Source organism: Mustela nigripes, chromosome 9 (assembly GCF_022355385.1).
Source record: "Mustela nigripes isolate SB6536 chromosome 9, MUSNIG.SB6536, whole genome shotgun sequence".
NCBI lineage: Eukaryota > Metazoa > Chordata > Mammalia > Carnivora > Mustelidae > Mustela > Mustela nigripes.
Window position 1 is genome coordinate 61,492,251 of NC_081565.1, and position 27,573 is coordinate 61,519,823.

The 27,573-nt window shown below is 40.8% G+C and overlaps 1 protein-coding gene across 1 annotated transcript in view; it reads left to right on the forward strand.

Annotated features, from left to right (window-relative positions):
* The window catches only part of GLDC (glycine decarboxylase), a 95,774-nt gene that overhangs the window by 50,987 nt on the left and 17,214 nt on the right, over positions 1 to 27,573 (forward strand). Inside the window, exons 16-20 of the mRNA XM_059411680.1 lie at positions 14,226 to 14,301; positions 20,015 to 20,140; positions 21,788 to 21,937; positions 23,288 to 23,400; positions 24,794 to 24,935. Of these exons, the coding sequence (XP_059267663.1) occupies positions 14,226 to 14,301; positions 20,015 to 20,140; positions 21,788 to 21,937; positions 23,288 to 23,400; positions 24,794 to 24,935 (607 nt within the window). The remainder of the gene's footprint in view (positions 1 to 14,225; positions 14,302 to 20,014; positions 20,141 to 21,787; positions 21,938 to 23,287; positions 23,401 to 24,793; positions 24,936 to 27,573) is intronic.

Genomic DNA, 27,573 nt, shown 5'->3' on the forward strand with positions numbered 1-27,573 from the left:
CAAATGATTTTAAAACTGAAACATTTATTGTCTCACTCTCTGAAATAGAAAGTAATTAGATCTTAGCTAAAATCAAGCCCTACCTCCTATTTGGTAACATAAGCTCTACAGCAAAGTCATGCACTTTGTAAAAACATACATCGTATAAAATACAAACCCTTTAGGAAGAGGGCATATGGCAAATGAAAGGACACAGAGCTCTTTTTAGTAATAGCTTCTCAAATCCTGATTTTATAAATAGGAAGGAATGACATGCATGAAAGTCAGGCTTCATACCTTCATTAAAACATCATCAGTCAGCCCCTCTCCCTTTTCAAAGAAAGAAAAACCTGAGTGAATTATTCATCTGTGGCCAATAATACTTTAATTAAATGTTGAAAATGAAGAAACTTCGCCCTCTAGTGATGGACTATGATTACATCTTCTGTGTCCTATGGGAGAGTAATTGTTTAGGATTATTTTAACTCTTAAGTCCTTAGCTTTTGCAGCTCATTGAGGGCCCGGCTGGGGTCCTGAAAGATGGGACCTAAGGACAAGGAAGCTTGCCTTCCCTTAAAGCAATGGTTCCCAACCCTGACTGGAAATTGGGAGTCATGTGGTGAGTTTATAAAAAGATTCTGGTGTCCAGATCTCAGTCCCAGATGGATCTGTAATCTTAACAGGGAAAGACAGGGGTAAGGTAAGGGACACAGGCATGAGTGTTTCTATAAAGCTTCCCAGGTGATACCAGTTTGAAGGCAAGGATAAGAACCACTGTTGTAGAAGTTTCTCTTGTTGTTTTTCTTATTATATCTCTGTCCTGCTCTCCTCACTCATATGATTGGCAGTGAGATTCAGTACCCTGTCTCAGTTTTGTAGGAGGGAAGGAGATTGCTATTAGGATGTCCTTTCTGTCAGTGATGCCCAGTGATGCCTTCTCCACCTTCACAGATCCCAGATGTAACCCTCATTTCTAAGAGCTGATTTGAAAGGAAATGAGCCATGCCCAAAGTTGAGGCTTATTGAGGGATATTTCTGGTTCTTAGCAGAGGCTCTTATGACAGATGAGGAAATGCCCTACTCTTCTTTTGGGAAAATCATGCTTCCAGAGATTAAAGTTTGGGGGAAAGAGGAAGGGATACACCATATATTCTCTATGTAAGGATTTTATTTTTATCTGGTTAGAACCCTCTTGGTTTGTTTGTGCTGGTCTTCTCTCCACAAATGAATTAGGTCTCATTATATTCTAAGTATTATACTTAGTCTACCCACAGGGCTAACTATTTATTGGTTAATTCATCAATTATTTACTGCTGGCTATTGACCACTCCAATCCAAGGTATTGATATAGCCTTCATATTTATTGTAAGAAGAAATATAAGTTTTCATGGATAATCTGTATTGAGGGAGAATTTACTATATTGTTTCAGCCACTGAAACTATATGTCTAAAATATGGGGTGCAGTCGTAATTATCATCAGGAGACTATTTCTTGGTGTTTTCATTTATACCTAATTGGAGTTGGTCAGTATATCTGTAGGGTTCTAGAGGCTAGTCACTGAAAAGTTTTCCATCTAAACTTTCTTTTCCTTTTTGATTTGATGATTTTTATGATATAAATATGATATATCATATTTATATTTATTATGGCAAAATTTTTAAGAATTAAAATTTTTGCCATAGGATTAGATATTGCCATAGGATTAGAATATTTTGCAACTCTAAAATTTTTTATTGTGATAAAATGCACATGACATGAAAATTTAGCATTTTGACCATTTTGTAAAAGAATTTATTTATTTATTTATTTATTTATTTATTTGACAGAGATCACAAGTAGGCAGAGAGGCAGGCAGAGAGAGAGGAGGAAGCAGGCTCCCTGCTGAGCAGAGAGCCTGACACGGGACTCGATCCCAGGACCCTGAGATCCTGACCAGAGCCGAAGGCAGAGGCTCAACCCACTGAGCCACCCAGGTGCCCCATTTTAACCATTTTTAAGAGTACAGTTCAATAGCATGAATTCACATTGTTTTGCAACCATCAGCACCATCCATCTCTAGAACTTTATCTTCCCAAATCAAAGCTCTGTATCAGTTAAACAACAACTCCTCATTTCTGTCTTACCTCAACCTCTGGCACCCATGATTTTATTAAGTTGACTACTAGGTATGTCATGTAGGTGGAACTATATAATATTTGTTTTTTTGTATCTGGTTTATTTCATAATATCTTTATCCATGTTGTAGCATATGTCAGCATTTCCTTTTTAAGGCTGAATAATATTTCCCTGTATGTGTGGCCCCACATTTTGCCTATCTCTGCCCATTGATGGACATTGGGTTCTTTCCACCTTTTCTTTTCTTTCTTTCTTTTTTTTTTTTTTTTAAAGATTTTTATTTATTTATTTGACAGAGAGAGATCACAAGCAGGCATAGAGGCAGGCAGAGAGAGAGAGAGAGGAGGAAGCAGGCTCCCCGCTGAGCAGAGAGCCCCATGTGGGACTCGATCCCAGGACCCTGAGATCATGACCTGAGCCAAAGGCAGCGGCCTAACCCACTGAGCCACCCAGGTGCCCGGGTTCTTTCCACTTTTTAGCTGTTGTGAATAATGTTACCATGAAAATTGGTATACAAATACCTGAGTCCCTGGTTTTAATTCTTTTGGGTATATACTCAGATGGTTTTTTTTGAGGCATGGCCATACTGATTTATATATTAATGCATAGGTGTAGGTGGGAAGAGGTATATGAAAAGAAGGACAGATAGTTTTCTTAAGGTGGTAGAACTTCAGTGCTTTTTGTCCTTATGCTTTTTAATTTTTTTTATCTTGGTTTTCCCTTTCCCTGTCCTTACGCTTTTCTAGATTACTAAAAACTTCTTTAACCATGATAAATGTTAGTATATAATCTAAAAAGAAGTTAATTTTATTGTGGGGAGCATGCATACTATGAAATAATTAAACACAATGTAAGTTGCTTACAGATTCATTTCTACCCTGGGTCTTCTGATCTCAGAGCATTTCTCTGTCAGCTGATGGTGTGATAAAGCTGGCTTTGACACCTGCCCTGGGTTTCCTTCCAAACCATATACTACCTCAGTCTTAGCGGCAACATAGTACTCAAACATAAAGTGAGAAAGTCTTGCAACAAGGGCATAGGTAACAAGCTCCGAAGAACAGAATGAAATTTAACACCAAGTGGACTCGTAACACAGCTCTCTGGTTCTAAGATGATTGTGTAGGAGAACAGTTTTCAGGCATGAACCTGAGTGTCCTGCATGTGTTCCTGACTGCTCTGCCTCATCTCTGCTGCTGGGCCCTTCCGATCTGATCCAGTAGAGTTCTACATTACGCTCACAGACGGGTTTTGGTCTTTCCATAATAGTGCCTGCCTAGGTATATACTGCCATAGGACCTTTCCCTTCAGTGGATTTTTTTTTTTTTCCCTGAAAGGGAATTCTGGGTTAACACCCAGAAAATGTGAGACCTCCAAAGGGCTTCCTCCTTAGACATAATGTAGGTTTCTTCTCCCAGCAATAACATGCTGTTATTGATCTGACTAAAGCTTAATTGAGGAATGGCTGATGATTATGGTTGATAAAGGATTTTATTATGATCAACTGTGGCATGAAATCTTTAACTCATATGGCTAAACTTTTACTTGCTCCATTTCCTGGGACTGTTAGATTCCCAAGGTGTTTAAGACTTGAAACAAAAATGTTAAGAAGCTTGTCCCCATTTCTTGTATTTATTGCTCCACCCACAAACATGGAGAGCATTTCCAGTTTGGTGAAGAAAGTAACCAAATCAAGTTTTATTGTCTTTCCATGTTCTACTGTGCCCAGCATGGCTTGCTTTGGCTTTTTCCCCCAAAACACTGTGACACACTTAAAATCATTCAGCAGCACACAGATACACTCCAGAAATTGCTGGGTTAGAGTTACAATGTAATGTTTAAGGCAGACAGAAACAGTAATTAACACCTTTCACTGGTATCTAAAGTGAAAGACAAACCAGGATTATTATTAGCTCCCTTGGTTTATAATAAGAGTAAGGAAGTTGTTTTCATCTTTAAAAACAGCAAACTATGATCATGAATATAGAGCTGTCAGTTAGTTTCCCAGAATCTCCACCTGAAAGGTTCTTAAACAGAGGTTTAAACAGAATAATCTATGGATCTCAAACTTTATTGTGTGGGAGAATCACCTATGGGGCTTGTTAAATTGCTAAACTTCTCTGTCAGAGTTGCTGATTCAGTAAGGCTGGATTGGGGCCTAAGAAATTACATTTCTAGCAAATTTCTGGATGATGATAATATGCTGGTTGGCCACCATACTGTGAAAAACACTGGGGTTGGAGGCATTCACAGTCCTGGCTGCTTATTAGAATTAGTTGGAGAGCCTGTGAAGAATTCTGATGCTCTCCCTACTCCTCAAACTTGTATCAGAAGCTCCTGGGGCAGGGGGCGGGGGGTATTCAGGAGTCATGGTTTTTTAATACCCGACCCAGGTGATTCTAATGTGTGTCATTGTTTTGGAGAGTGTGTTGCCCTGAACAAACACCAAAGAGGTAAACTTAGATTAGTTAGTTAGAATATCTTCCAGTGGTCTGAACTTAGAAAGTGCCCTTTGAAGACTAAATCACAACCATCATGTGCCTATCAGGAGATAGAGCAAGGAGAATCAAACACCTGATATAGTTGCTACCTCCCACAACCCCATCCTTGAGCTCATGACTGATGTCACTGATAGCTCTTAACAGGGCTCATACCATAGATAATCTCTGATCATACTTTCCACGGAGGCTGGTGCAGCTCCACAACCTCCCTCTCAGAGAACTCTGGGAGGCTAGATAGCAGAGACCCTCCTCTGGTTAGAGACTGATTTCCCAGAATTCCAGGAAGAAGAGAATGGTAAAGGATGAAGAGAGGCATCTTGGGGTGCGTGGGTGTCTCAGTCCGTAAGCATCTGCCTTCAGCTCAGGTCATGATCCTGGGATCCTGGGATCAAGCCCTACATCAGGCTTCCATCTCAGCGGGAAGCCTGCTTCTCTGTCTCCCACTGCCCTTGTTTGTATTCCCTCTCTCACTGTCTCTCTCTGTGTCAAATAAATTAAAAATCTTAGCAAAAAAAAAAAAAAAAAAAAGAAAGAAAGAGCACCATCTTTGAGGACATAGAACACAGTAAGGAGAAGATCTCCCCTTCCCCAATTTCCTTAACTCTCAAAAGTATATTTTGATTTTTGCCATTTGTAGGGTTTGGAGCAATGGTTCTCACACTTGGTCACACCCACAAGATTTTTTTTTCCTAAAGATTTTATTTATTTGTCAGAGCACAACCAGGCAGAGTGGCAGGTAAAGCAGGCTTAGGGAGAAACAGGCTCTCCGATGAGTGAGGAGCCCGATGCTGGACTTGATCCCAGGACCCTAGGATCATGACCTGGGCCATAGGCAGCTGCTGAACCAACTGAGCCACCCAGTGTCCCCCGACAGGATATTCTGATTCAGTACTTGAGAACTTGAATTTCTACCAGGTTCAGGCGAGGCTGATGCTTTGTTTAGGAACTTAAGTTTGAGAACCTCTGCTTTAAGGTACTCTTCAGATATCAGAATGGTTAGAGCAGCTGGATCTATTCAGATGTTTCTTGACCATAATTTGAAGGTTAAGTATAGAATTCAGTTTATGTCAAATTAGATACAAATTGGTAAAACCATTCCAGAATGATCTTTTGAGAGGTTTTTATTAAATCCTCATTGGAAAGGAGATCCAGGCAGTTTGGGGGTTCTTGAGGTAAGCAACAGCATTAGACTGTTAAATCCTATTGCTTCCAAAGTACATGTATTGGAAAAGTGTCAGTTAACCCTGTTTATTCCATTCACAAGATAGGAATCAGTGCCATTTTTTTTTTTTAACCTTATTTTCTTGGGAGTGTGTGATGATGTTGCCATGGATTGAAACTGGGATCAGTTTCACCAAGTCAGTTCCTTAGCTAATGTTTCACTGGGATCACTTAGTCACTTCCTGAGCACTTGATCGTGGTATTTTTAAAATAAAAAAGTTTTTGGATGAGAGGAGTTTGACATCAAAATGCTCAACATCAAAACATACATCACAAGAAATCATTAATTGGGTTTCCTTCTGGAGAGTGAGACTGGTAAAATAGGAGGGGGTTGTTTGTTTTACTGATACATATTTTTAAATCACATGAATGCATGATTTTATAATAATATAATATAATATAATATATAGTAACATAATATAATTTAAACTTAAATCCACCTATGAATTAGGTGGCAAGACCCAAGGGAGACTGGCAGCAGAGATCAAGGTTATTCCAGGGGAAGAGTCACCACTACCACTGGAAAATCTGTGACTGTCCCATTCCTTGGGTCACTCTTTCCAGATTGATGAAGTCCCAGGCTACTGGAGTATCCTATGGTTGGGAGTGGGTCTTGTGTCCAGCACTTTGTTAATGATTGGGAATGTCTGGTCCCTTCCTGCTTCTACAGGTAGCTTTAGGACTCTGCCTTTTTCCTAGGCTCACACAAAATGGGAAATTCCCCTAATTAGTAAGAGGACTAAAAGACTTTGCATTCCCACATACACATAAAAACAGCAACAATGAATACCCAGTGAATCTCCAGCATCCTAATGGAAACCTTTCTTAGTATTTTTTTTTTTTTTGAGATATTTGTCAGACAAAGGGGCGTGGGGAATACACAAGCAAAGGGAGAGGGAGAGGCAGGCTCCCCGCTGAACAAGGAACCAGATGTAGCTCTGGTAGGATCATGACGAGCCAAAGGCAGATGCTTAACCAACTGAGCCATCTAGGTAACCCTTCTTTAGGATTTCTAAGCACATTTCCGTGTTTGATCATCACAGCACCATTTTATACTTGGGCTGTCTTTGATATCCTTACTGTTTATTTGATAAATAGTTTGCAGATATTTTCTCCCACTTTGTAGCTTGTCTTTTTGCCATTTTAACAGGGTCTTTTGCAGAGCAAAAGTAATTACGGTGAAGTGTAATTTATCAATTTTCCTTTTGTGAATTGTGCTTTTGGTTTCAAGTCTGAGAACTCTTGTTTAGTCCTAGATCCCAAAGATTTTTTTATTTATTTCTAAAAGTTTTATAGCTTTATATTTTACACGTAAATCCATGATCCAATTGAGATGATTTTTGTATAATGGTAAAAGTCTTACGTTGAGGGGTGCCTGGGTGGCTCAGTGGGTTAAAGCCTCTGCCTTCGGCTCAGGTCATGATCCCAGGGTCCTGGGATCGAGCCCCACATCAGGCTTTCTGCTCTGCAGGAAGCCTGCTTCCTCCTCTCTCTCTCTCTGCCGCCTCTCTGTCTACTTGTGATCTCTCTCTCTCTGTCAAATAAATAAATAAATAATCTTAAAAAAAAAAGAAAAAGTCTTAGGTTGACCTACATATATCTAACTGCTCTAGCACTATTTGTTGAAAAGGCTACTGTTTCTCCACTGCATTGCTTTTGCATCTTTGTAAAAAAAAAAATCAGTTTGGTTTATTTTTTGTGAGTTGATTTCTGGTTTCTGTATTCTAATCCATTAACTACATGTCTGTTCCTCCCCCAGTAATACACAATCTTGATTCCTGTAGGTATATAATAAGTCTTGACATCAGATAGACTGATTCCTCCCACTTTCTTCTTTTTCAAAGTGTAGCTATTCTAGTTACGTTGCCTGCATATAAATTCTTGAATAAACGTTTATATCTATAGAAATCTTATTTTCTTTTTTAAAGATTTTTTACTTTATTTATTTGACAGAGAGACATCACAAGTAGGCAGAGAGGCAGGCAGAGAGAGAGAGAGGAGGAAGCAGGCTCCCTGCTGAGCAGAGAGCCCGATGCGGGACCCGATCCCAGGACCCTGAGATCATGACCTGAGTCAAAGGCAGCGGCTTAACCCACTGAGCCACCCAGGCACCCAGAAATCTTATTTTTTTAATAATGATAATATATTTTAGCTTCCAGATGTTAACAGTGCATACTGTGAGCTAGATGCTAGTTGTTAGATATAGATAAAGGGAAACAATTCACTTCATATTTAAATGTATAATTTATCATTCATAAAAGAATGATTTCTCATGAAGAATGTCTTTTTAAATGTAATAGTTAAAAAAATACCAAAAGAAACTTATCAGGAAATTTAAATATTATTAAAAATAAAATAGGTCCAAGGCACCTGGGTGGCTCAGATGGTTAAGCCTCCAGCTTTTGGTTCCAGCTTAGCTCATGATCACAGGGTCATGAGATTGAGCCCCATGTCAGGCTCTGTGCTCACTGAGAAGTCTGCTTGAGATTCTCTCCCCTGCCCCCTCCTACTTTCTCTCTTTCTTTCAAATAAATCTTTTTTTTTTCTTTTTAAAAAGATTTCATCTATTTACTTGAGACAGAGAGCACAAGCAGAGAGAGCTGCAGGCAGAGGGAGAAGCAGGCTCCCTTCTGAGCAGGAAGCCCAATGTATAACTCAATCCCAGGTTTCTGGACCATGACCTGAGCTGAAGGCAGATGCTTACCTGACTAAGCTACCCAAGAGTTCCAATAACTAAATCTTAAATAAATAAATAAATAAATAGGCCTACTGACCTATAAACAGCATAGAAGAGAACTTCTCTTAAGTCACACACAAACTTCTCTTTTAAGGCCACACACACTGTGGCCATCAGTGTGCAAAAAATAATAATGGGGATAAAAACAGAAAATCATTTCTGTAAGAATATCTAGAGAAAATTAAGATAGGAACAGATCTGGTAAATCTAGGTACTCAATAATTGAAAAAAAAATATGAATCTTAAATTACTGACACCGAATTTTAAAATGGTAGAATCCATAACAGATCATTTTCTTGAGGGCACATTTTTAGCTGCTTTTGATTAGTATAAATACAGTATCCTCCTAGAGAACATAAATACTGTTTTCTTAGTACAGTTGCAGTATAATTCAGTAAGACTTTTGGTGACTACTGGGGTTACCTTAAATCGTGAATTATCATATTCTGTAGTCTTATAAAATGTGTTCTATGTATAAATATAAAAACCATGAAACATTTCTTTTAAAAATAGCAGTTTAGGGGCGCCTGGGTGGCTCAGTGGGTTAAAGCCTCTGCTTTCGGCTCAGGTCATGATCCCAGGGTTCTGGGATCGAGCCCCACATCGGGCTCTCTGCTCAGCGAGGAGCCTGCTTCCTCCTCTCTCTTCTGCCTGCCTTTCAGCCTACTTGTGATCTCTGCCTATCAAATAAATAAATACATCTTTTAAAAAATACAATAAAAAAATAAAAATAGCAGTTTAGGGGTGCCTGGGTGGCTCAGTGGGTTAAGCCTCTGCCTTCAGCTCAGGTCATGATCTCAGGGCCCTGGGATTGAGCCCCGCATCGGGCTCTCTGCTCAGCAGGGGGCCTGCATCCTCCTATTTCTCTCTCTGCCTACTTGTAATTTCTGTCTGACAAACAAATAAATAAAATCTTTAAAAATAGCAGCTTTAATAATGTCTCTAAATATTCCAAAGCAATGAAATCCTGAGGAATTTCTGTGGTGTCTGTAATGTCAGCCACCATATTCTTTAAGCAGATTGAGGAGTTTTTTTCATGACTTGTCAAAGATTACTTCTGTAATCAGTGATAAATATACACAGTAACTGACCAAAATTCCTTCTTTACAGGATGCAGTTCATTCATAATCTTAATCCATCATTAGTTCTATGCTTAGGAAGTGCTCAGCTTTCCACCTGTGACCACTGGCCATGCATGTTTCACATAGTCTATAAGAGCACGCTATGTTTCTTCATCATATATAGACAAATCATTTGCTGTCATGTTTCTAACATCTAGCAGAAGTCTCTAACTTTCCCTTGGGATTGATCTTGTTTAAGGGTCCAATAAAAATTTGTTCCAATATCTAAAAATGTAACCCTTCCAGATATAACTAAGCTGTAGTATTTCTAAATTCCAACCTTTTGCCCAGGGTTTTTAGTAAAGGTAAAGGTAAACTGATAAAAATCTTTGACATTTATTGTGTCCTTAAGCTCTTGTGTAGTCTTGGCAAAAGAGCTGAACTATCACCCTGGCCCTATCGTGTCATCTTCAGATTCCCCACCCCCTTCCCCTTTATGATAAATTCACATTGAGTAGCTGCCTGAAATTGTCTTGAGGATGCTGCACTGATACTAATAGAGTCCATGTTAAATCATTAAAAAACTGTGGAATTCAATCAACTCCATCTTATTTTCTCCTTGTGGGACTTCTAGTCTATAGAGTGAGTCTGGGTTTTGCAGGAAGTCATCTGCTAGATTTCACTCATTCTGTATTAAGCAGTATAATATGTAGCAGTTCTTTCATCAGCCTGAATAAATGCAATGACTGAAGGACCTTGTTTTTCTTTCTTTCTTTTTTTTTTTTTTATATACTTGACAGACAGAGATCACAAGTAGGCAGAGAGGCAGGCAGAGAGAGAGGAAGGAAAGCAGGCTCCCTGCTGAGCTGAGAGCCCGATGCAGGGCTCCCAGAAGAACCCTGGGATCATGACCTGAGCTGAAAGCAGAGGCTTAACCCACTGAGCCAACCAGGCGCCCCAGGACTTTGTTTTTCTAAGACAGTTTATGCCTATGCTCAGTTGGCTCACTTTTCTAAGACAGTTTGAGCCGGTGATCTGTGGGTCTGAGGTTCCCCACCCACTGCTGTCCTCCTTTCTGTTGCCAGCTCTGCAGGTCCAAGCCACCAATGACTTCCAATTTAAAAGATGTCAGAAAACCACTATCCTTGCTGCTACTCCCCATGCAGTTTTCTGATAGACTTTCAATATGGGTTTTGGAGCCAAGCCGTTATTTTTCATGATACTTTTTCACCAACAGGTGGCACTAATAGCTCCTACTTTATTTTTCTTCTTCTTCTTTTTTTTTTTTTTTAAATTCCCCTTACTTTAATAGAACCGCAGTAATAAGGTTTATGTGGCCTTTAGAACATATATTTTGCACTTTTTGAGTTGCTGCATCCAGCATTTTTTTTTTTTTTTAAGATTTTACCTATTCATTCGACAGAGAGAGAGATCACAAGTAGGCAGAGAGGCAGACAGAGAAGAAGGGAAGCAGGCTCCTTGCTGAGCAGAGAGCCCAATGCGGGGCTCGATCCCAGGACCCTGGGACCATGACCTGAGCCGAAGGCAGAGGCTTCAACCCACTGAGCCACCCAGGCGCCCCTGCATCCAGCATTTATGATGAAGTCTTTAGCATATTTCCTTTCTCTTAGATTGCCAGCTCATAGTTCCAGTCTCTTTCATTCTTGGTCTGAATACTTTGGCTCTACAACAAAACAAGATGAACAGAAGTTGTGGGAAAAACACATGGCCATTTGTTGAGGCCCCTTTCCATGGAAGAAAGGATGACAGTGTTGACTGCCTAGGCTGGAGATGGGAACTCAATTTTGAACAAATTTATTCAGCATTTATTGCAGAGCTACTCCATGCAGAGTACTAGTAGTTCTATGTATTCTGAGACCCAGATCCTACTCTCAAAGTTTACACTCTGAGACAAGACAGGCACACAAAATAAATGTGAGCTCTATAACCATTTTCAATGTACAGTACATGTATAGGATTGTATTAACAGAAGAGTGAGCAAAATACTCTGAGTGCATATGGGTGCAATTTATTATCCCTATTTTAAAGATGAGAATACAGAGGCACATAGAGGCTAAATAATTAGGGGTGTGGGTGGTTTGCTGAAGCATATTCATTTTTCTGCTCCCAAAATAAAAACATTGTGTGAACTACAACTATTTTTCCAAAGCCAGGAAAGTGGAAGGCTGGCGTCTGCCTCCCTCCCTAGAAGCAAGCAGAGCCGAGTTTTTATTAAAACTAAGCAATGAGGAGCTGGGTGCCCCAGTCTTACAGGGACAGGTGTTCTTTTACGTTAGTTAAACCTCCTCATTCTATCACTTCTATGAAGGAAAACCATAACTCTGACTCCTTTGGGAAGCACAGCATACTCTAAGGAGTAGCACAGCTTACCCAGGAATCATGAGCCTCCTTGAGAGGCCAAGTGGTATGAAATGTAAAATCTGCCACTATGGGCCATTGGGCATGTAATACTCAGACCTCAGTTTCTTGGCATGCAAAATAGGAGCAATGGTACCTACTTCATGGGAGTATTGGGACGATTAAATAAGATGATGAAAAATGCTTGGTGGCAACCACCACAAGGGCTACCATTTCCCAGTGCTTCCTTTGTGCACTCTGCCTGATAACTAGGACATGCTTGGTTAATGGAGCAGTTTATACTTATTACCGTTACTTAGTTCATCTCCTCGATTTTAATTGCTCTGCAAATCACCACTTCCCTTCTCTTCCTCCAGCTACACTCTAGGCCTTTCACCCCAGATGCTTCCCTGTTCTATGTCCTCCCCTAAGTCCTCAATTCTTCTGTCTCCTGACACCAGATGATCAGTGTTCCACAATAGTTTGCAAACGTTTCAAATCCAACTAGTTCGATCCTTGTGTTCTCTTGAAAAATATTCCAGTACTCAAAATTTTAGCTTTTGGTTTATAAATAAAAGTTAATCTAGTTTGTCCTTAAGCCTTGTGTTTTTAGAGTATGATCTCAATATTGTGGGGTGATTAGAAAGGATGAATGCCAAAGCCACTTGGCTTTCTACAGAGTTAAAGAATGATATAATTTTGCAAAATAGAGGAAATACGCATTTGAATGGGATTTAAAAACCTATTACTCACTTCCCTTTCTTTCCTGCAGAGATTACTGAGAACATTAAGTAACAGTTTATGATTGAATCAGCATCACTCACTGGACTGTTAGTCATTAAGTGTGCTCCAAAAGTAGTGCCTTCCAGGACTGCTTAGTTGGGTATGGCCAGCCTAGCAACCTCATGGATGAGGGGCCTGGGAAAGACTAAAGGGAATGCTGAAACATTCAAAGTGCATAGTTCCTTTGGGGTAATCTGATCACTGGCTAAAAATGCTGTGGTATTGAGAAATTGTGGTTTTAGGTGTAATACTTGTAGTTACCTATATATATTTTTGAAGATTTTGTTTTATTTTTATTCTTTATTTATTTTTATTTTTTAAAGCTTTTATTTATTTGACAGAGAGAGAGAAAGAGAGAATGAGCACATAAGCAGGGAGAGTGGCAGGCAGAGGGAGAGGAAGAAGCAAGCTCCCTACTGAGCGGGAAGCCTGATGCAGGGCTGGATGCCAGGACCCTGGGATCAATGACCTGAACTGAAGGCAGACACTTAACTGACTGACATTGACTGACCCAGCCACCCTATTATTTTAATTTTTTTATTTAAATTCAATTAATTAACATATAGTATATTACTAGTTTCAGAGGTAGAGGTCAGTAATTTATCAGTCTTATATAATTCATTACATTACATGCCCTTCTTTATTTTAGAGAGAAAGCGAGAGAGAGAGAGAGAGAGAGAGAGAGAGAGCATACATGTGGAGGGGAGAGACAGAATGAGAGGGAGAGAGAAACCCAAGCAGACACTATGCTGAGCATGAAGCCCAATGGCGGGTTTGCTCTTACAACCCTGAGATGAGACCTGAGCTGAAACCAAGAGTTGGATGCCCAGCTGACTATGCTACCCACATGCCTCTGTAACTGTATTTTAAAAAACAGTTGTTATCTTTGAAAGATAAACAGTGAAATTTGAATTGATAAAATGATACGATGCTTGAATTTTGCCTCAAAATAACATGGTTCACAGTGCCTGGCTGGCTTAGTCCATAGCAAGGAACTCTTGATCTCAGGGTTGTGAGTTCAAGCCCAGTGTTGGGCATGGAGCCTACTTAAATAATAATCTAGTTCAGAGTAAGGGGGTTAGTGAGGGATATGGTTGGAAAAAGATTGACTGTATCTGAGAATTGTTAAAGCTGGGTGATATGTACATGGCAGTTCCTTATATTCTTCTATTTTTGTATAATTTTGAAATTTTCTATGATAAATGAAATCTTAGGTGCATGGTCCCAAGCAGGGCTTGAAAGGATCATCTCTGAGTAGCGGTGGGTAAGCTTTAGAACAAAGACCAAGAGCCATTCTATGGTTGTTCAAGAACTTTTAGGCTGGTGCAGCGATCCTCGGTGAACTTTCAATGGTGTTGGGTAATGTCTTTAGGTCGCATGTTGGTGAACATGCCACCCATGCCCAGTGATTATTGAATGAGTAAATGAAAACAAAGAGGCCCAAAGCCCTGACCCTCTTCTTATCTTTGCAGCGGAGCCCAGGGGGAGTATGCTGGGCTGGCCACTATCCGAGCTTACTTCGATGGGAAAGGAGAGGGACACAGGACCGTGAGTATGGACAAAGTGGTGGTTGCTTAACACCGGGTGGCAGTGGGTCCAACTCTCAGCATCCTCTTTGTTCTGTGGTACACTCCCTCTGAACATTCTTGTAAGCAGCTAGGGAACATACAATCAAGGAACAGATTTCTTTGAACTGGCCATTACGGTCCTTACCCCAGGACATTTCACGGGACCATTTTAAGGGAAAACATTTGGAATAAAGGTTTTTGCTCAAACCCAGTGTGTAAAAGTCAGCCAGTTTTTAGATTCTTCATTGCAAAATATAGGCAACTAACTAGTCATAAACAATCTTCTCATTTTAATAAAACCAGAAATGGACTGAGATTGGGCCACCATCTACTGTACCCCACTTACTTGGGTAGCCAGAACAAGCCTGACACCCTTTTCTCTAACTCTCCTGGAAGCAAAGGAAGGAAAATACAGGAATGTTACAATTCCAGGTCTTAGGCCTGGACAAAGAGCAGAGACCAACCTTTAATTGTTCTGTAACTCCTACTGTGACTAGGCACAATTCTGCTTTCTGTATTAAAAAAAAAATTTTTTTATTAAGGGGTACCTGGTTGGCTCAGTTGATGGAGCATGTGACTCTTTTTTTTTTTTAAGGATTTTATTTATTTATTTGACAGAGACAGAGGGGAACACAAGCAGGGGGAGTGGGAGAGGGAGAAGCAGACTTCCCACTGAGCAGGGAGCCCAATGCAGGGCTTGATCCCAGGACCCTGGGACCATGATCCGAGCCAAAGGCAAATGCTTAACTGACTGAGCTACCCCTGTGCCTCGGACCATGTGACTCTTAATCTCAGAGTTGTGAGTTCGAGCCCCACGTTGGATGTAGACATTGCTTAAAAAAGTATGGGGAGAGGGAGAGAGAATCCTGAACAGGTTCCATGTCCAGCACAGAACCCAACATGGAACTCGATCCCATGACCCCAAGATCATGAACTGAACCGAAATTTAACTGACCGACCCACCCAAGCACCCCATAAATAAATTTTTAATTAAGTATTTACTGAATAAGTAAATTCCCTATTGAGAATTGTCATTTCTAAGCAGCAGAAGAAGACATGGAGCAGAATTCATGGTTCTGCTTCAGTTTTTGCTTTGAGTATGAGAGTCTAGTCTCTAGGGTCCAGATTGCTCTTAGAGCCTGTATAGGGACTGGCAGAGGTGCTAGAGGGCTTGACTGGACTCCACTAATGCCCAGAGGCAGTGCTTGTAGCAGTTATCTGAACTTTGCTTCCAAGTGTGGTAAAAGGAACTGTGTTTTAGGGAGGTCTTCATTTTGATGATGACCAGCACTAAGCTAGAACTTCCACTGAGTTGTAAACATGGGCTGTCCACATGAGCTGTAAACTGAGCTCCCTCTTAGAGGGAGCAATGGGTAGGGGTTGGGAGCAGGACAAAAGTGACTGCCCATCTCAGGAGAGTTAGAGAAAAGGGTGCCAGGCTTATTCTGGCTGCCCAAGTAAGTGGGATACCGTAGGTAGTGGCCCAATCTCAGCCCATTTCTGTTTTTATTAAAACTAGATTATTCATGGCTAGTTGCCTGTATTTTGCAATGAAGGTTCTAAAAAGCGTTTCACCTCTCCTTCAAAAAAGGAGGGAAGAAAGAACATTTTCTTTATCCTGATTTGTTTATCCTGATTCCACAGATGTGTTTTCCCAGGCCTTTACCCTAGTTGGGCAGTAAGTAGAACTGATTTTTAAAGAATTTTGAAAAAGAGGACGTTCATTAATTGAGTAATTATTCAATACTGGTCATATACAAGGTACTGTGTGTACCAGTCCAGAGTTACATCAAGTCATAACTCAGATAGACATAGTCCAGTTTGGTTTTTTTCACTTGGGTTCTCTAGTGGTTTTGAATTCTTTCATTTTCTTTTTTTCTTCCTTTAAAAAGATTTTATTTATTTGACAAGGAGGGAGAGAGCATAATCAGGGGGAGGGGGACAGGGAGAAGCAGGGACTGATGTGGGACTCAATCCAAGACCCTGGGACAGCAAACGCTTAACCTACTGAGCCACCCAGGTACCCTGAATTCTTTAATTTTCTAAGCAAGGGTTAGTTTAGAACTACTATTATTCTTTAGCATCATAAAGGAAATACTGAAGCTCCTGTTGTTCAGGGAAAGGATGCCATGTGACTGACATTAAAAGTCCCCCATCTGTTTTTCCTCTGTGGCTTCCTCAGACGGAGATAGCCACTAGAACTCCCCCTTGTTAAACTTTTCAATCACAAGATATCTGGGAATCCTGGAAAGGGATCCATTCGTCCAGTGTGACCACGTTGCCTCCTTTGTCTCACCCCCCTCCTTCCCAGAGGCTTTATAGAGAGGCCTCAGAGATCTACACTCTGGTGCTTACGGAAGGCAAGCGATGAGCCTACCTTCTAATAACTAAGAGCCAGCTAACATACACTTTCTGTCTACTTCGTGATGCTTCCCACCCCTCGTTGTTTCCTAGTTCTCCAGTGTGACACCAGGAAGAATCTGTGAATGTTCCGGAGTTGGGGACCAAACCAGAAAGGTCAAGGAGAAAGGATGGAAGAACTTCTGATTGCCCCTGGGCAGAGATCTTAGACTCATAGATTTCTTTCTTGTGCTTTCCTCTCTATGTATTTTTCAGTCCTTCCTTCTCTCTCTGTCCTGTGTGTGACATTTCTTCTCTCACCATTGTCTACACTAGTATCACCCTGCGTCCTTGTTCCATTCTGAAAGACAGAGGGGAGCTAGGTGCAGCAGTTTGGGGAGGGCTCTGGGAGGGAGAGGCAGGGAAGGCCACTCAGAGCTTATAGAAATATAGAAGTCTTAAGTTTGGAAATGTTAACATCCTTTCTAGATTAAAGATTTTAATTAAAGCCAATGTTTCCAGTTGGAAAAGAAGAAAATGACTTACTGCTCAAATAATCAAGGATTTTTCCACATCAGAGAAATCCAAGGCAGCTGCTACTGCACGATAGACTCTAATGGAATCCAGTAAAATATATCCTTCTTTTTTGAAAAGGAGTGTGGGGAAATCATGTGCCTCAGAACCTCCCAGGTTCCTGATGGTTCTCTTATTTCAAGCTGTTGGGTAGTTATTTTCACATTTGCTCTTAGGTTAAATTTCAGAGGTTCCTAAAATGCAACAGCCAAGTTCCTGATTTACCAGTTTAATTTGGGGGAATATAAATTTATTTAACAAATACTTACCAAGCACTCTCCAAAGCCCTTTATAATTAATAATTCAATTTGCTAGTCAAATATTAACTTAGATTTGCTAATCAGAGATGAGATTCTTATACAAAGGGAAAACATTAACCCCTAGAAAACACCAAAAACCACTCCCTACCCACAAATGTATATGGGAGTATTTTCGCTTCCCAACTGCCTGAGATGAAACAGTAGACTTTGGTTGTTAGATTTTACTAGTGAAAAGAAATTTATTTCCCTTATAAAGGAACACTGCTCCTTAATCCCTCACTCATTCAGCAAGTGTTAGAGGATGAGCTCTAGGTTGGGTCTATGCCAGGTACATTGGGGTATTTGAAAAACATGGCATCCACCTAAATGGGCATGAATGCACCAAAGAGGAATGTTTTATATAAACTAAAGCATCAAATCTGGGTCCTGTTATTCCTATGTTCCTTGTGACCCCATAATTTTAAAGTGAGAGAAAATGACCATTAAAAATTCCCCCCCCTAAAATTATTAAAAAAGTTTCCTGTTTCCACAGAGAAAACCAGAAATACATAACAGCAACATATAAATGATCATTGACAAAACCGCTGAAACTTTTTTCTTTCTGCAGCCTTATGTCAGGATATGTGTTAGTTTCCTGTGGCGGCTGTAAGAAATCCTCATAAACTTAGTGACTTGAAAAAAACAAAAAATTATTTTCTCACTTACGGAGTCCAGGAGACTAAAATTGAAGTCAAGGTGTTGGCAAGGCTACCTCCTTTTGGAGGATTCAGGAGAGAATCTGTTTCTTTGCCTCTCTGGAGGCCTCCTGCATTCCTTGGCTTGGGGCCCCTTCCTGCCATCTCTCCATCCTCCCATTCATTCATGAAATTTTCTCCTTACTTCGTAGTCAAACCTCTCTCTGCTGAGAATACTAGGGAATATACTTAGGGCCCAACTGATAACCCAGATTTCAAGATCCATAATTTCTCCTCTGAAGAACCTGATCTAATCAGTCACAAAGTCCATTTTGCCCTGAGATAACATCCACAGATTCTGGGGATCAGGTCTGGACATTTTAGGGGATCCATTATTCAGCTTACCACAGGACAGTTGACATTTTTACCTTGAATATTTTTTTTTTCAGCAGAACTTTGCTGGTACAAATTCTTAATTTAGGCCTTTAATCAATATTTTATATTTATTCAAAAAATTTTAACTTGAATATGTTGACTATATTAATTTTTCATATTTGCCTTTTCCTTCTTGATCAATGTTCTGCCCAGAAGGTGTCCTTTTATCCAAAGATTCTGTGATAGAATAAAAATACTTCATAGGAATGGACAAGTGACTTTGGTTGAGAAAGAAAGTCAATACAGTAGGGAATCATTTAAACCAGAAAAAGGATTTGAGGACACCCTGCATAATCAGCGTGAGACCAGTAACCATTCAAAAGAGGCACAAATGCTCTGTCAACAGAAAAGTGACAGTTTGCCTTTGTGTATGCACGTTTTTCTTCAGTAGACAGCTTTGATGTTTTTGAGGAAACAGCTGTAAGCCAAGTTTCCCCTTCATAAGTGCATTTCTGTAATGCCCATCCATTTCTCTTCAAGGGGTTGCAGTGATGATTCTGGGATTTAGAAACAGGAGGATTATTTTTAGGGTGATCATTGCTTCTCCTGCTGCTTTCCGTTGGGAAAAACTCTTTGATGCACCTTCCTGTAGTGCAGCGTCATCACATCTACCCAAGGATATGTTTGCTTGTGACCATGTGATTTGTAGGAGGAAATGAAAATTATTTAAATCTGGGAATTCTAAAATTGTACCCACCATCCACCTTCTGTAAGAATTCAGCTCATCTTTAAAGGCTAGCTTGGGCTCTAACTCTGGAAACCCTTTCCCTTTCCTTTTTCTGCTTGAATTGACACCCCTTTATTCTGAGTTCCTGTGGCCCCTGTTTATACATTTGCTAGCATTGTCTATGAACACATGACATGCTTTCATTCTCACCTTATGATTTGTGTGACAACTAACAATTCATTGCACAGATTAAGGATCCAGTAAATACTGACATAACTGATGTATCAGCACCGGAAGACCTTGGAATTATCTCTGCCATTGTCATCTCTCCTGGATCTCAGCAAAGCCATGCCAAGCACTGAAGCTGTGATTTGGGCACTTGGGTCCTAGGGTTTAACTTCCAGCCCCATGTTCTTATAAGATGCCTTCTTTCTACATGTTATAACTGTGACAAGGTCACAGTAAGCCTGTGTCTGGTTTTTGCTATGCTGAGATAAGGGAAGAGAGTACTAATATTAACACGAGTCTTTAAAGAGCAGTATTTGTGGATTCAAAGGCAGACTCCTCTTTTGGACATTGTTTTACACTACAATAATACTGAAATCATAGCAGATTTTAAGGCAGTAGTGACCAGTTTAAATAAAGCATGTGGTGCCGATTTAATCTGTATTTCAAGCATTTGTAGGACTTTTCTGCCATGAGTAGCCTGGTGATGATTTTTTCTCCTTCCTTTTCATTCCTAAGGTTTGCCTTATTCCAAAATCAGCACATGGGACCAATCCCGCAAGTGCTCACATGGCAGGCATGAAGATTCAGCCTGTGGAGGTGGATAAATACGGGAATATTGACACAGCTCACCTCAAGGCCATGGTACCCATCTTCCACTAAACAGATGGGCGAGGTCTGGGTTGGGAAGAGATGGTGGGGAGAAGGGACTGGATGGTTTATATCAATGTTCTCTTTCTTTGCATTCTAATTAAAAGACTGCAGTTCCTCCTCTGAATGGGTCTGGATAAAATGGTGTAAAATCAGAAAACCTAACCATCTCCATTAGAAAAATAAAAAGCAACAGTCACATTTTTGGTCTATAATATAACTGAACATAGTCTACTTCTTCCTTCACTAACCGGGAGAAGGTCCTTTAAACTGAAATCCCATCCTCTTAATGCATATGTAAGAAACTGAATGAATTATTCATGGTGATAGTAAGGCCGACTCCTTGCAGGGCCTGCCTGCCTCCTCCTTCCTGCCCAACCTTCACCTGTTTTCCCCATTAATAATCAAACTAGCGGTCACAGTTTATTCTCAATCTTTGTGTTGGGAATTAAAACATAAATGTAGATTTTGCAAATGTGTGTGACTGTCCCAGCCATTACCTGCTGAAATTCGGGCAGCATTCCATCTCCTTCCTGCAACATCAACCCCCACTCCCAACCTCCCAACCTCCAGGAAGAGGTTGCCTAGCAACTATATCTGCTTTCCACTGGTGGACTGGAGGCTGCATCTTTAAGAAGGAAGGAAATCAGTTGAATAGCAATGTGATTTTGCCAGCATTACTAGGCATGGAGACTGAGAACTTCATGTAACTGCCTTCAGAGGAAACTGAAAACATACAGCACCGCTTGTCTCTCCCATCCATCCCCCTTCCAGAGCCCCACAAAGTTTATACCAACAGATATTTTGGGGTAGTAGTTGTAATTACTAAGTTTCCCCAATATAGGATATTACCTTTAAAAAAAATTTTTTTTTCATTTCCGCATAAGCACACTCTGACTCACTGGCCAGAACAACAGGAATGTGCTTTTTATATGTGTTTGCTTTCTGTAAAAAGGAAATGTGAGGGAGATTTCTTTTTTATCAGAGCAGGACACTCCTTATGGGAATTCTAATTTGAACAGAATGAGAGGGAAATGGAATAGGGGTGGATATGGCAAGATGAGCAGAGAGAGATTAACTGTAGAACAGACATGTCTGGGACCAAAAAGATCTGAAATAATTATTCAGATGACTAAAACCAAGGAAAACCTAGGGGAGTTGAGCCTAAAATACCCAAAAATCTTTCTTTTTTTAAAAATATTTTATTTATTTATTTGAGAGAGGGTGGGGGGAGCGCATGAGAAGGAGGGTCAGAGGGAAAAGCAGACCCCCTGCTGAGTCCCTGACATGGGACTCAATCCCGGAACTCCAGGATCATGACCTGAGCTGAAGGCAGTTGCTTAACCAACTAAGCCACCCAGGCGCCACCCGCCCCCGCGCCCCCCACCCCCGCCCAAATCTTTCTAATAGTCTTTTAGGTCTTGATCTTGGAGACCTAACCTAAAGGCATTTTGTTATTTCTTTGGAATGACTTAAGAAAAGACTAATGGCTGTGAATTGTTATTGCCATGGTACTTTGAGAAAATTCCAGAAATGGAAAGTCCAAGAATTCATCTTTCCTAATTCTGTAAAGTAAAAAGAAAGAGTTTGGCCAATAAACATATCCTCCTTTGTCTCCCTCTGCTCTTTTCTATCCCACAGGTGGATAAACACAAGGAGAACCTGGCAGCGATCATGATTACATACCCATCCACCAATGGAGTGTTTGAAGAGAACATTGGTGACGTGTGTGACCTGATCCACCAACATGGAGGACAGGTCTATCTAGATGGGGCAAATATGAATGCACAGGTAGGCAACACAAAGAGGGACTGCCTGTAAATCAGAAAAATATTTTTTCCTCTGACTTCTTGACAATTATCTTAAAACATGATACTGAATTCAGAACTGTGGTTGACTTTGTTTATTGCCAATTTCAAGCAAAGTGCTTCAATTTCTCTGAGGTTAGTTTTAAAGGAGGTGATAGTGGAGGTTGGGGAGGAGATGAAGAGAGCAACAGGATACAGGGAATGAACTGAATGTCCTTAGTTCATCAGAAGTTGGGATCTCTCTCGGGGTGCTACTGGTAAGAAGGTCACTTGACTCCCTGCCCATGGGAGTTCAGACCCAAGTTCTGGCCACTCTGGATGTTGATCTCTCACAGTATCCCTTGACAATGAACAAGCCATTAATCTGGCTTCAACTTTTTCAGTGTAAAGTGGCTGAAGAGTTCTGTCCCTGAAGGCCAATCCTGATTACTTATGTGGGGTGTGTGTGTATGTGTGTGTGTTAGAGTGAGAGAGGGAGGGAGGGTTGGATCGGGCTCTGTGTAATATACACCCCTGAGCAAATGCTGTAGGGGCATTGGAGCAGAGGATGTCATGATCTTTCAGAGTTTTCCTCACTTCTTGGTCATTGTTTATTGTTGTGATTGTGGGTTGGTTTTATTTTTTGTTCATTTTTTATTTCGGTTTGTTTTACTTAGCCATTTCAAATTCTTCCTGCTTTTCTTTACTTCTGTCTGATTGCTTCTGTAAGTGTGGTCCAGGGATTGTCTGTTGCTTCACTAGCATTAATGCATGCTTCATCTTCAGCCACATTGAAAATTAGTCCTAATGCCAAAGTGGCAGGAGGGCCTATTGAATGTTGTAGCTGGTCTTAGGGTGGTCTCAGGAAAACTGTCAGCCTCCCTTCCTTGCCCTTGGCTTAGCATCCTCTCAGGTGGCCTTCCATCCCCTTCCACTGGTATGCCCGAAGTACATGCTACTCAAAGCCAACCAGACAGCGGGAGGTAATGTTGCTAGGGTGAAAGTAATCTCTTTGTGCAGCAAGGAGGTACTTGCCTTTCTTTTGCTTAGGGTGCTTCCTCTCCTCCCTCTTGTGGTGGAAAATTAGGAATTGACTGTATATTCAAATCTGCATTTTAAAATCTACGTTAGGCTAAATGGTCAGTTGCTGTTTCCATAGAAACTATAAGCCAGGCTGCCTGTGGGATGTGAGGTTTTGACTACAGAACTTGGCCAGTATTGAGAAAATTTCTGTGAACAGCTCTGCCTGCCTTTTCCTCTAAAGGGAGAGGCTGCAGTAAATAGTATGGCCACCTTTCCAGAGCACCATTTCAAGCTCTTGACTTTTGATTTTGGCTCTTTCCCTTTGTGGTAGGTGGGAATCTGTCGTCCTGGAGATTTTGGGTCTGATGTCTCACACCTAAATCTTCACAAGACCTTCTGCATTCCCCATGGAGGAGGCGGCCCTGGCATGGGGCCCATCGGTGTGTGAGTTCTGGGCTGCTTGTTTCGGGAAGGTTTTAGAGACTAAAAATGAAAGAATGCCCCCAAATTTGCTGTTCTTCTCATCAAGGTCTTCAAGTGTCATGGACACCTTCATATCTAGTGTGCTTGTAGGGGCTGGGAGAGAAGCAGTGAGAAGGGTGATTAAGAACATGTCCAAAGAGGAGCATAAGTAGATTTTATTAACCACAATGCTCGATTGGCCACACTCAGCTCCTAGTCATGTGTAGACAGAGCCGTTTATAACAGAGCAATGAATAGGGAGTTTACTGAGACATTATGTATCTGAACTGGAATATTAGCACCTGCAAGTGTCCCTTAGACTTTAATAGATTTCCAAGAAGCTTTTCTTTTTATTCATTCTTTTTAAAAAAGAAATCAGCTGATGGTTGAAAATGAATTATCTATCAATAACAGAAAGAACTCATAGGAAAAAATTGCTTGCCAGGGGCTGGGGAGCAAGGAGGTGGGTAGGGAGAGGTTGGTAAAGGGTATAAACTTTAAGTTATGAGATGTGTAACATGTAAAACATGTTGATTACCATTGATAACACTGTATTGTATTGTATTTGACATTTGCTAAGAGAGTAGAAATTAGATGTTCTCAACAAAGAAAGAAAAAGAAAGAAGTGAGTTGGATGTAAAGTGTTAAACACTTTGCAGGCTGGATTCTTACTACATCTGAGAGAAGTCAGAAGGGGAAACAGACCTTAATACTAGAAATAATTAGATGAGTTCAGAATAACACTGAAGGAATGTCTCATAGCTCTTGATACCTTTTTACACTGTGAAGTTGAATCATCTTGTGAAAATGATGCTGAGTAGCCATTTCCTGAGTTTCTTCAGTTTTCCAAAAATGGACCAAAGGGCCCAGATTTCAGTTGCTGGGAGCCTGGCCCTCTTGGTTTTTCCTGTTTTTCTTTTTGATTATTATTAATTGTAACTAGTGGGGTCGTCTCAGTACCTCAGCTGTGGGGAGGTGGGATAGTGATGTTCGGTGCTGGCCTCTGATGTTTAGGCCCAATGGGGCTCCCTCTCAGCAGCACTCTCTGTCCCTTAGATGCCTCGGGAAAGAATGTGGGGCGTGGGGCTGGGAGGTCCCCACATCCTGGTGAGTTCATTGCAAGCTATTTCACAGCTGCCTATCTGCCAAGTCATCTGCCATAGTTCTCTGGTGAGCCACTGGGACACTGATGGCTTGTGAGGAGGAGGAAGGAAGGAACACTTCCTGAACATCTGTTTCTTAGCAAGTGTCGGGTCCTCTCCACTCTGAGTTCCTCTACTAGGAATGGAACTTTTGGAGAGGGCTTAGCACTTGCCTATTTGTTTGGTCTGGATCTTTTCATTATATCTTCTGAATTTGTGTTTAAAAATAACAGGAAGAAGCATCTTGCCCCTTTCCTGCCCAGTCATCCCATCATCTCGGTAAAGCCAAGTGAGGATGACCGACCTGTGGGTACTGTTAGTGCAGCCCCATGGGGCTCCAGTTCCATCTTGCCCATTTCGTGGGCCTATATTAAGGTAAGGCCTGTGACTGTGTTAGGCAGGCAGCGGATGTGATAAGTGGGTGGGAAACTAAGACTTTCTTCTTGACTTAAAAATGAAGAAATCCAGGGGTGTCTGGGTAGCTCAGTTGCTTAAGTGTCCAACTCTTGGTTTCAGCTCAGGTCATGATCTTGTGGTTATGAGATCGAGTCCCACATGGGGCTCTGCACTCAGCTTAGAGTCTGCTACAGATTGTCTCTCCCTCTGCTCCTCCCCCCGCAAATAAATAAATAGATAAAATCTTTAAAACAAAAAAAAGAAGAAGAAGAAGAAGAAGAAATACATGATCTGAGATTTGGTTCAGTTAAGATTGCTGACTTAACTGCTTTTCCCTCTGACCTTCTCCTCGCTCATGCTCTCTCTCACTGTCTCTCTCTCAAATAAATAAATAAAATCTTTAAAAAAAAAAAAAAAAAAAAGATTGCTGACTTAGGTGGAAGAAACCTTCTTAAAGAGATGAGATAAATTTCATTTCATCTCGGGGTACCTGGGTGGCTCAGTGGGTTAAAGCCTCTGCCTTTGGCTCAGGTCATGATCCCGGGGTCCTGGGATCGAGCCCCACATTGGGCTCTCTGCTCAGTGAGAAGCCTGCTTCCTCCTCTCTCTCTCTCTGCCTGCCTCTCTGCCTGCTTGTGATCTCTCTGTCAAATAAATAAATAAAATCTTTTAAAAAAATTTATTTCTTCTCTTTTCATATTGCTATTTCCTTTGGGTTTTCATAGGGGGTTTAACATCACAGAAACTAGACATGTATTTTAGACCAAGTTAAGTTCCATGAGTCATATGGATGTTCTGGCTACGTCATTTCAGTTTCCTGTAGGATTTGTATAGCCTCTTGGAAGTGAAAAACAGTGCACGTACTAATTATTACACTTGGTTGAAATCCTGGGGTAAATCTTTAGGAATAAATCTCATATTGCTTTATATTTCTTAGGTACCTTGAAGATAAGTCTAAAAAATAGCAGAAATTTGCTTATGTGGTAGTTTCCCAAAGCTCTTTGCCCTTTAGAGCCTGTGGAACTATAACTCTATGGGGTAATTAGACTTTGTTAGAGAACAGCTTTCCTTTCTTTGTGTTTCTCCAAAAAACTCTAGAGCCAGAGTTTATTTTATACAGCTCTTGTTCAAATGGGCTTGCCCACCTTCTAGGCTGACAAGGCTGTGCATTGGGTAGGAACACTTGTTCGGCAGCTAATTAAGCAGCATTCCCAAACTGGCTTCCCTCCTTAAAGGAAGAGTGGCTTCTAGTGAAATAAGACTCCAAAACTCAGCTATGCAAGTCATGTTGAATGGCTCTCTGGGGCTGGCTGTTACTCTGAAACAGTGTGGCATTTATGATTCTTAATGAAAACTTTCTGGGAAGCTGGGACAACCATTCTGTACCTCAGAGACTAAAACCTCCTTTTAAAAGTGATATTCGAGTTTTACAAATAGTAACAACAACAACAATCATAGTAAAGGTCTGCTTCTTTACAAACAGAATCTTATTCTCAGGTTCCTTTTGGTCCTGAGATCCTATAAACCTGGATTACTTATTATGGATATATTTGAGTTAGTATTTCCCACATAACAAAAAATAATGTCCCAAGTCTGGTTTGGCCATATGCCAGGAATACCAGACATTTATAATCTCCTTTATAAATGAAATAAGTAAAATGGGTTTTAAACTACCCCTCTGACCTTGACCCCTCTCTTTATCTCAGGCTGTTGCCTGGGCTCCAGAACTACCTTCTTTCCCTGCTTCAGTCCATCTTGGACACTCTGTAGTACAGCAGGATTCCCCTAATGGCCCAGATTATCTTCTGGTTTCCTTTTGCCTTTACTGCTCAGTCTTATTAGCCTACACAGAATCCTTAGGGGCTTCTTCCCAAAATGCACATGCCTAGGCCCCATCCCAGAGGGAATCAAATTCAGCATATAGGAGGTAGGGGTTGGGTCATCAAACTTTCCAGGTGACCCATGAGTTGAGAGCCATTGACTGGCTGAGCCAAATCCAAGTTCTTCATAGCAAAGGTTTGAATCTTACAAGAGGATTGTCACAGCCCACCACCTCTACAGTAACCCCCCAGACTGCAGCCCTGTGCCTTCACTTCCACGCTGCCGTGGTTTTTGTCATTCTTACATCTGGAGCTCCTTCCCCTTTCTTTTTGCCTCTCCAAATTCCACCCATTTTTAGATTTCCACCCCAGTTCTGACTTACACCCTAGTAACCCTTGTTTGTCCAGCTTGGCAAGATAGGTCCTCTCCTTACTTTGGACATTGGTGTCACTGTTTTATTTGATGCTTTCTCATGTGCTTGATACTAATTATGTATTTAATATATACCAAGCCTCCATCATACATGAGGTATTCTGGAAAAAATGTCAACCATAAAAATGAGTGCAACCTTGATTTTAAGCTCTTTGCTGGTGATAATGTTCACCCTGTGTAACCACAAGGATTTAGAAACTATCAGAAAAGGATAATATCAACTCTGGCTGTTGTTAAACATGTAAATGACCCTGAGTATGGACAACTGTAAGACAAACCATACAGATTGATTCAGGGGGGATTTAGGTCAAGATCGCACAAGATTTCTGGCAATTACCAAGACATTTCAATTTCATAGTAAACA